Here is a 10,000-nt window from a genome sequence, read left to right as displayed (position 1 = left end):
ACCATCTCATAAGTTAGCGATAGTTGAGCGATTAGAATGTTCAGCAGAATAACACTCACACTAATCATGAAGATAATAATCAATAAAGCTGCGAGGAACCTACAGAAAAAAGGAGTTATAAAATGAACTCTTAGCTTCACTTGCTGCTATGATCTCAGAATAAATAGAGAGCAGTGGAAGTCATCAGACTCCGAGAATTAAAGTGGTATTTGTGAGAGACTTTTTTTGCCAAAGCCTGCCATCCCCTAGTCTAAAAGCTTTTAGGAGACTGGTTCGGGTAGCCTTGTGGGATAGTAAGTTCATGCTGATATTTATCGTCGACAACAGACTCGAATAAAGTTAGAGAACACTGCACGGACTCCAGGAGCCTGTAGTAGTAGCCGTAGCGGAAGTAGTAGCGATATTAATAGTAGTGGTAGAGGTAGTATCTATATACATGATGATTGGGGTGTCGACTGAATTTGATTGGCTTTGTCGCAATCATTCTGCATTCGAAATAAAACCACGACAACATCTTTCGCTGGCAGGTGATGCCGGACCTTAGTAGCTTGTGACGTGATTGACGGTTTAATTGGCTTTTCGTCGCCTTTTCTACAGATTCTGAAACTGTTTTTCTTTCCCACGCCAAATATTCCCAAGATTCGATGTCGCAATTTACCCTTTGCAATTGTTTTCTTTGACGTCTGTATATCTAAAATTTATGTCATCCTAGAATCCTATTGACTTAGACCCCGTTTACACGGATCCGGACAAATGTTTGCACGGACAAAAACTTTCACGGTTCCACCTTGCCTTCACACGGGACCGGTGACCGATGCAAGTTTGGGAGCTGAAAAAAGCAGGTCAACTTTTTCCATGGCACGGTTCCAATATGCATACAGACTCATTGGGAGTCAGGGTGGCTTCGTGGTTATCTATCGGGCCTACCACCACTGTGAGCCGGGGTTCAATTCTGGCCTCGGCCAGCATGTGGGCTGAGTTTCAGTCGATCTCAACCTGACTCGAGGGTTTTTCTCCGGGTACTCCGGTTTTCCTCCCTCATCAAAATCGCCTCACAGCTAATTAACATCTAGCTGTGGTGCTGTGCTCCGACATCAAACATGGACTGTATAGCGGCAGCCAGAGGCGCCTTTGTATGCTTTCAGCCGCGCCCACCCGTAAGGGTGATTAGCACTAGCAATATTTATTTATATTTATAAAAACACCCGAACCGTGCTACGTTTTGCACAGTTAACGCGATTAAGGCCTGGAATCTACTATGTTTTTTGGTTGCTGTTCCTTTCGTAAAGTTACATTTCGCTGTTTAAAATCATATTTGACACAAAACAAATTAACAAAAGCACGATACAGATATGTGGAGACGAGCGGCAGCTGCATGCATCGCTATTTTAGCCGGATTAGCTGGGCTGCTAGTGCAGAACACATTGCTGCAAATGGCTATCGTTGTCTGCGATCGTCATCGATAGGAGCAACGTACACATTTGAATTTCTTGGTAAGCATGTACAGCTTACAAAACAACCGGCCGTGGAAAAAGTCACAGACAGCACGGACCAGAAAGCCATGTTTGATTTGCCGCGTACTGCACCTTGCGACAACGTGATTGGCCAAAAACGTTAGCTTAACCAATCACAGAAGAGATGCAAAAAAAGTCATTCAAATGCCGTGACTGGTCTCAAAATTTTCACGGACCTATGTAAACACCATTGTGATCTGTAACAGAATTTTCACTGTTCCATATAAACAGGGGATCCGGGTACCAAATTCATCAGTGCAAAAATTTGTCCTGCACCCGTGTAAACGTAGCCTTAATTTAATTCACCCCACAGTGGAACTCTATCTGTCACTTGCAAAAGGAATGCTAATTTGCCAAGCTACTGAATGCGAGGCTTCACCTGATTGTAAGTGTCACGGTAGTTTTTTGAGAGGCTAATTTACATGGCAGTGAAAAAAGGGATACTTATGAATGGACGATCGAACAAGGGAACAGGCGAAGGAACGAATGAATGAAAAGAACGATTCAATAATTTTAGGAATCAATGACTAAATAGTATACGGTATCAAGTGAAACTATGATCCTCGCAATTGTGAACGCAATTTTTGCAATTGCGTAAAGAAGCCTGAAAAATTCAGGACTTCAACGGGGTTTGAACCCGTGACCTCGCGATACCGGTGCGACGCTCTAACCAACTGAGCTGTGAAGTATACAGTATCATGCAGTGATTAAAAAACTGAATGAACGAACGAACCAAATGATCTATATACCTGCAAGTATTATTTTTAGGACCTGACCTAGTATTGATTTGGGAAACGTGTATGTGTATATAGATAAATGCATTCATCCCTTCCCTACAATGATAGAGCTCTCACCCCACGTCGTTCAGACTGCTGACAATTGCTGAACCTTCAAGCCAAGTCATTACACCCGCCATCACCACACATCCTATTTCTGTTGTACAATTGATGTCATTCCTGAGCGGGCTAAATCTGATAAAGAAAACAAAAATACGAATGAATGGAGAAAAATAAATATGGCACTCGATATGGAAAATTCACACAGGGACCTTATACATTACCTCGCCACAACTAGGATTATCAAGCTATTCAGGGCTCCCCTAGTTTGCGGCTCTAGTACGTGTTAGATGGTCAACGAAAATCGAGGCCTTGCGTGGTAGGTGGGAGAGAGGACACTTCTCGGGGGAAAAAGTTTCATATTTGGTTGAATGAGAGAATGATTCTTGTTATCTTACGATTTACGACAGTGACGTCAAAAAACAAATGAATAAAAGAATAAAACAGGCATGAGAGGGGCCACGCCATACACCTTATTCCAAAATAGCCGCCATTCAAGTATTCTTTTGATTTCTTGCAAAATAGCCTTTTTGGCCTCGCTTTTAAACATCTACTTCAACATCTACATCTACATGTTCCAGCACTCGGCAAATTCCCTATTTGACTTATGGCTCTTTTTGCTTAGGTGGCCTCATACACTGTAAGCCTTTTTAGAGACATCACTGCCAAGCCGGCCACTTTTGCTGAAGCGAACAGGACAGCCACAACACCGGGGACTACATCCCCTCTCTATCTCTATATCTCTTCGTGCCATAAGGCACATAAGGCTTTGACATTCTCTTTCCATCCACTTCGGTTTGCTGCTAAAGCTCTGACAGTCGTCCATGATTGTCACCCAGCTACTCGTCCTTTGTCTTCAACCGTTCTCCTCCATGTTGTTTTTGGTCGATCTGGTCTCCTCCTCCCCTCTGGCCTCCACTCCAATGCTGTAACACAGTGCTCGTCTCTGTTCTTCCTCAATATATGCGCGATCCAATTCCATCTTCAGCGTTTGATCTCATCACTCGTTCTGTTCACTCCTGTGGTCTCCTGGATTTGTTAGTGCGAGATGGTCCTCTACTCTTATCGAATAGTGTGTGGATTCTTTAACGTCCCACAGGAAACTTGTGAACATAGAAGTTATCTGTGAGACAGGGCCTACGGTTTACAGTCCTTATCCGAGAAGACTTGAAAGTCTACCATTTGCAGATGAAATTACAAAGGCAGCACTTTCTCCTCAGTTATTTTAAGATCCTGAGTGTCCATCCGGCCGGGGTTCGAACCCGCGACCTCCCGCATGACAGTTCGATGCTCAAAAGAAGATTTAACTTGAACGAGACCAAAAGGGCTAATTTGCAAGCAAACAAAAGAGTACTAAAATGGCGGCCATTTTGGAATAAGGTGTGTAGTTCTGTTGCATTTGAGTGAAAATAAGAGGTGTATGCCGTGAATAAAATCACTGGGAATATGAGATGTAAAAGTGAGCTGCTTACTTCAATTTTGATTCATATCCTTTGATGGCCAGAAAAAATGACAATGAAAAGGTGAGCAAAATAATAACAAACACGGACAGGAATCGCGGAATGTCCTTGTAGATGACTTTGCCGAGGCATTTGATATAGAGACCTGTTTCTCTGAAAGAAAGGGAAAAAAACAAGGGGAGGAACTGGATTAAATTTCGGATGTAATACTGTCACCGAACATGAATTTACCTCTTTAGCTTGTACGTCTTGTTTTCCCATTTCAAACCACGTGATGTTACTCTAGAGAACAGTCTTTCAAATGTCTGCTCATGCGCGTGCTTATGTACGAATAGATTATGAAAAAACAAAAGAGGAATTCCCTTGAGAACATCACGTGGTCTGAAATGGGGAAAACAAAACGTACAAGCTAAAGAGGTCAATTGACGCTTATATTAAGCCATGAGTTTTCGGCTCGTCCTTATTGTATATACGTATTGCGGACCTATATTAAGAGACCACAACGATATAGGCTGTTTTAAGGGCGCTTAGAAGCCGAACGCGTAGCTAGAGGAAGTGAAAAATTCATCGCATTGTTGTTCTGCGCTACCTTGGAGCTCAGCTAAAGAAACGACTGATATGGAACCCTTACCGAGATCCAATGGAATACTTGAAAATGCCGATAAAATTGACCAAAACTGCTAAAGAGCCAAAAGTCCACTGTTGGTCACTTTGAAGATATCTGAACACGTAGGTTATCAAGATCAGCGAATATCCTGACAGATCCAAATAATTGAAAATATCCAGCATGTACTCCTTTGGCTCTCTATAATGACAGATTTTTTTGTAAAAGGACGAGTTAGGTAGTCAAATATTAATTTACTTTGATATTCGTCTAAATCAGAGTGAACAAGAATTTACTGGGCTAGACATTCACCACCATCCTCACTACAATTGCGAACGCACTACTTCAACAATTTCAGTCCTAGCAGTATGCGACCTTATTATATGGCTAGCTCCGTGAGCGGGCACTGAAGATGAACCAAATCCCGCGCTGTGATTGGCTACCCGAGCGGGCAAGATGGAGCTATCTTGCCCGCTCGGGATTTCTCACTTGGTCCCGGCGCAAGATCGAAGATCATTTTTTGGTGTTTTATCCCATATAATAAATCCTTTATTGACCAAGCTTGTTTGATCAAGATGGCTGGATATTGGCCTTGTTCTTTTTATGCGTGTTTATGGACCTCGACTTCGTCTTGGCCCATAAATACACAAAAAAAGAACTTGGCCAATATCCAGCCATCTTGACCTCACGCCCTGTCAATAACCCATATATGTACCGGAACAATTATAACCTGAATCTAGTTTAATAGCTACACTATAGCTCGGTGATAGAGCCGATGATCTGAATTAGTAATGGGAAGGTCGTAGATCTCCCTCGATTCCTGTAAAGGAGCACTCGGATTTTTTTCCGAGTATCCCTGAGTCACCACTGACGAGTCTCTTATAGCTCAGTGGATGAGCATCCGACTTAGAAATCGGAAGGTCGTAGGTTCGTCTCCTGCAAAGGAGCACTCGGATTTTTTTCCGAGTATCCCTGAGTCACCACTGGCGAGTCTCTTATAGCTCAGTGGATGAGCATCCGACTTAGAAATCGGAAGGTCGTAGGTTCGTCTCCTGCAAAGGAGCACTCGGATTTTTTTCCGAGTATCCCTGAGTCACCACTGACGAGTCTCTTCTAGCTCAGTGGATGAGCATCCGACTTAGAAATCGGAAGGTCGTAGGTTCGTCTCTTGCAAAGGAGCACTCGGATTTTTTCCCGAGTATCCCCGAGTCACAATGTTCTTGCTCCCACGAGACTTCGATAGCTCAGTGGTAGAGCATCCGAATTAGTAATCGGAAGGTCGTAGGTTCGTCTCCTGCAAAGGAGCACTCGGATTTTTTTGGAGTATCCCTGAGTGATGAAATGAAAAATGCATTTCTTCAAGGTTTAATTGATGCGTCTTTGTTTTAGTTGACCCTCACGGAATTCTAGAGATTTAGCTTAGGCGCTCTTTTAATCGCAAATATAGATGGTTTTCAATCACATGATGAGACGGCCATGTTGGTGAACAAAACAATAGCAAAATATCGCTCATATTTTGCATGATAATAGAGTCAAATTCCCAAAAGACTTGTTTTCCGGATATTGTTCTATGCACCAATATGGCTGCTGTGACGTCAGGTGAAAACCACCTAGAGAGAAAGAGATCTGTTTTCGAAACCATCCGGCCCTAGGTTGGAGAATTCAAGATTAAAAATTAGCTCTTTTGAAATTTTAGCATCAAATGATTGAGATGTTTCGGCCACTTTTCCTCTAAGACTTTTTTGCCTTTCCGAAAAGAAAGGGATAATAGATCTCAATGTAGGACTGGAAGAAGCACGTATACATATCACATATGCAAAAAATCTTCCCCATATCGTCTTTTATCCTAACTTTTTTGAGAGGATACATCGAAAGAACGAATTTGGCTAATCCTCCACTGAATCTCTCAGAGAATAAGATCTTTAATGTATGGTAATATAAAGTTTAAAAGTCTAACCTTCTCAGTTCAGAACATTCGTCAGCTAAAAACCACAATGTCACCAAGATACTCCAAAAGTCGGGAACTAATCTTCCTTTTGAAGCTCCATAATCTAGCGGATCACGTGATTGGGCAGCGAATATCATAGAGCTACAGAAAGCGCTTAAGAAAAGAATATAATTTAACGCTCGGACCCTGTCAATCAAACAAAAAAAATGCAATTTAATCTTCCCTTTGGTCTCGTGGCGGAGAGGGCGTTTTCTGTTTGTGTTCAAACAGTCTCCAAAAGAAGGACAACTATCAGTTATTAGATGAAGGGGTAGTTTCTAAAGAAACTGTGGTGCTGCGTCGGTGGGGAAGTAGTATACAAAAATTTGGTTTTATCAACGGAGTTGATAATGTAAATTGGCCACCGTACAGAGATTCTAAAAGCTGACGTTTCGAGCGTTAGCCCTTCGTCAGAGCGAATCCGATTCGCTCTGACGAAGGGCTAACGCTCGAAACGTCAGCTTTTAGAATCTCTGTACGGTGGCCAATTTACATTATCAACTCCGTTGATAAAACCAAATTTTTGTATATCAGTTATTAGAGTGCTCTCAAAAAGTCTGTTTTGGGTGTGCCAGCCTTTAAACCCTCGTCAGCGTATTTCTGAAATCCGTCATGGCGTGGTAGTAGTAATGTTCGTTAGGAACGAAGTCTCAAAGTGAGAAGAAGTTCCTAACCAAACTGAACCACAATACTGATATTCCATTAAAGGCGCTGTTACACTGTGCAATTTTTCGTGCACCTTGTTTCGCAACGCCATTTCTACAAACGTTCTCACATTACGAAACAAGTTGTTTTACAGGTGTTACACTAAGCAACGTTTCATGCAACTTGTCTCATTTCGATGATCACATGAGGTCAAAGGAACAGTTTCATCGGCTGTTGCCGCAAACCGCCGCGACACAAGTTGCAGGACAGATGTTACACTGCACAATGCTTAAAAGATTCGTTGCAACCGTTGCGGAAAGTAGAACTAGTAAAGTAAAGTAAAGTAAAGTAAAGTAAAGTAAAGTAAAGTAAAGTAAAGTAAAGTAAAGTAAAGTAAAGTAAAGTAAAGTAAAGTAAAGTAAAGTAAAGTAAAGTAAAGTAAAGTAAAGTAAAGTAAAGTAAAGTAAAGTAAAGTAAAGTAAAGTAAAGTAAAGTAAAGTAAAGTAAAGTAAAGTAAAGTAAAGTAAAGTAAAGTAAAGTAAAGTAAAGTAAAGTAAAGTAAAGTAAAGTAAAGTAAAGTAAAGTAAAGTAAAGTAAAGTAAAGTAAAGTAAAGTAAAGTAAAGTAAAGTAAAGTAAAGTAAAGTAAAGTAAAGTAAAGTAAAGTAAAGTAAAGTAAAGTAAAGTAAAGTAAAGTAAAGTAAAGTAAAGTAAAGTAAAGTAAAGTAAAGTAAAGTAAAGTAAAGTAAAGTAAAGTAAAGTAAAGTAAAGTAAAGTAAAGTAAAGTAAAGTAAGTAAAGTAAAGTAAAGTAAAGTAAAGTAAAGTAAAGTAAAGTAAAGTAAAGTAAAGTAAAGTAAAGTAAAGTAAAGTAAAGTAAAGTAAAGTAAAGTAAAGTAAAGTAAAGTAAAGTAAAGTAAAGTAAAGTAAAGTAAAGTAAAGTAAAGTAAAGTAAAGTAAAGTAAAGTAAAGTAGAGTAAAGTAAAGTAAAGTAAAGTAAAGTAAAGTAAAGTAAAGGTAAAGTAAAGGTAAAGTAAAGGTTAAGTAAAGGTAAAGTAAAGGTAAAGTAAAGGTAAAGTAAAGGTAAAGTAAAGGTAAAGTAAAGGTAAAGTAAAGGTAAAGTAAAGGTAAAGTAAAGGTAAAGTAACTTAAAGTAAAGTAATTTAAAGTAAAGTTAAGTAAAGTAATGTAATTTAAAGTAAAGTAAAGTAAAGTAAAGTAAAGTAAAGTAAAGTAAAGTAAAGTAAAGTAAAGTAAAGTAAAGTAAAGTAAAGTAAAGTAAAGTAAAGTAAAGTAAAGTAAAGTAAAGTAAAGTAAAGTAAAGTAAAGTAAAGTAAAGTAAAGTAAAGTAAAGTAAAGTAAAGTAAAGTAAAGTAAAGTAAAGTAAAGTAAAGTAAAGTAAAGTAAAGTAAAGTAAAGTAAAGTAAAGTAAAGTAAAGTAAAGTAAAGTAAAGTAAAGTAAAGTAAAGTAAAGTAAAGGCACTTATGTAACGTCGGTAGTTCCTTCAGTCACGAAACTGGTATCAATGGAAGCCGACGGTGCGCCCTTTACCCCCCTCCCTCTGTCAGTTCTCCGTTTTACGGTTACTTGAAGCTATAGCTACACGGATCAGAGGGAAGTCGAAAAAGACATTGAAGTCACCGAGAATCGAATCGGGGTCCTCTTGCTCCCAAAGCCGAGCACGAACCACCTCTGCAACTGGTCTCGCAACGTTTTTGGCCGTTGCAAGGTATGTTACATTGGGCATCGGGACATTGGGACATTGGGACATTGGGACATCGGGACATCGGGACATCGGGCATCGGGCATCGGGCAAGGTATGTTACATCGGGCAATGATTCATGCAACTTGTCTTGCAATGGCGTTGCGAGACAAGTTGCACGAAAAATTGCACAGTGTAACAGCGCATTAAGGACGGTGCCTAGTATTGTTATTGCGAATACGTTCTGCGAATCTCCGGATACTCGGATTTCCTATCGGTAGTGTTTACTAATGCAGGGATATTTTTGCGCGGTTTAAATTTATGCGGAGAAAGCATAACTTAGCAAGGGCTCTTGGTATCCAAAAAGAAAATTGGGGGTAACCATGCATTTTTCAGAGATAATTAAGCTTTAATTTGGAAAGGAACGCCATACATTGCTTTGTATTTTAAAGTTTTTTGCTAATATTGTTGATTAATTATCTTTGGAAAATGCGTGGTTACCCCCAATTTTCTTTTTGGATTTTAATAACACTTATTGAGATCTGCTTTTGCCGCATATTCATAAAACCGCGCAAAAATACCTTTGAATTAGTAGGCACCGTCCTTAAATCAAATTTTCATTTAGGCACTTTCACTCATGTCCTGAAATTCTGCTAACCAGATGACAGTTCAGTTTTTCATATACGTCCAAAAATGCAGGAAACTAGATGTACAAGGATTTTGACAAGCATCTCGAAGTGTCCCTTTGCCGTTTTCTTTTCGCCAACTAATAAAAATCAACGTTACAAAGTGCTTCCCAAACTTCGGTCCTCAAGTGACGAGAAACGGCTGTATTTTCCCTCACCAAAGCATAAAGGCCGGGACACACTAGGCGACAAGTCGCAGCGACAGGTCTTTGCGACGAGTTGCTCCATGTGTACTACTTGCAAAACAAGTCGCTGCGACACCACGCCTGTTAGGTGCACACGCAGTGATCTCGTATGAAGGGGAACGTGAACTAGTTTTCTAATTCAATATGGCTGACCATATGACGCTCTCTCATTGGTTCATTTATATTCTGTCGCAGCGACTTGTTGCCGCCGGGAAGTGTACACACGGTGCGACAACGCTGCTTTCGCTTATTTTGTCGCTGCGATAAGTCGCACGAATTCAAACTGGTGTGAGTGCGTGCGACTGGTCGAGGCGACAAAATTCTGCCCCAGCGACAATGATTTTTCGTAAAATTAACCGCGTCAAACAAGGCGAATTGTTGCGG

At 40.3% G+C, this 10,000-nt stretch overlaps 1 protein-coding gene across 4 annotated transcripts in view; it reads right to left on the bottom strand.

Moving 5' to 3' along the window:
* The window catches only part of LOC137992144 (transient receptor potential cation channel subfamily A member 1-like), a 22,741-nt gene that overhangs the window by 5,154 nt on the left and 7,587 nt on the right, over nucleotides 1-10,000 (bottom strand). For 2 of the 4 annotated variants that reach the window (XM_068837278.1, XM_068837276.1), the window contains exons 7-11: nucleotides 6,372-6,548; nucleotides 4,442-4,615; nucleotides 3,823-3,963; nucleotides 2,369-2,485; nucleotides 1-99 (exon numbers count right to left, since the gene is read on the bottom strand). The exon at nucleotides 1-99 is cut by the window's left edge and continues 85 nt beyond it. In XM_068837278.1, the coding sequence (XP_068693379.1) occupies nucleotides 1-99; nucleotides 2,369-2,485; nucleotides 3,823-3,963; nucleotides 4,442-4,615; nucleotides 6,372-6,548 (708 nt within the window). The remainder of the gene's footprint in view (nucleotides 100-2,368; nucleotides 2,486-3,822; nucleotides 3,964-4,441; nucleotides 4,616-6,371; nucleotides 6,549-10,000) is intronic. The other 2 variants (XM_068837277.1, XM_068837279.1) reach the window with 2 other exon arrangements.

The sequence above is a fragment of the Montipora foliosa genome, chromosome 2 (genome assembly GCF_036669935.1).
Source record: "Montipora foliosa isolate CH-2021 chromosome 2, ASM3666993v2, whole genome shotgun sequence".
NCBI classification, from domain to species: domain Eukaryota; kingdom Metazoa; phylum Cnidaria; class Anthozoa; order Scleractinia; family Acroporidae; genus Montipora; species Montipora foliosa.
The sequence above is the reverse complement of the archived record's forward strand: the minus strand, read 5'-3'. Positions and strand labels throughout refer to the sequence as shown.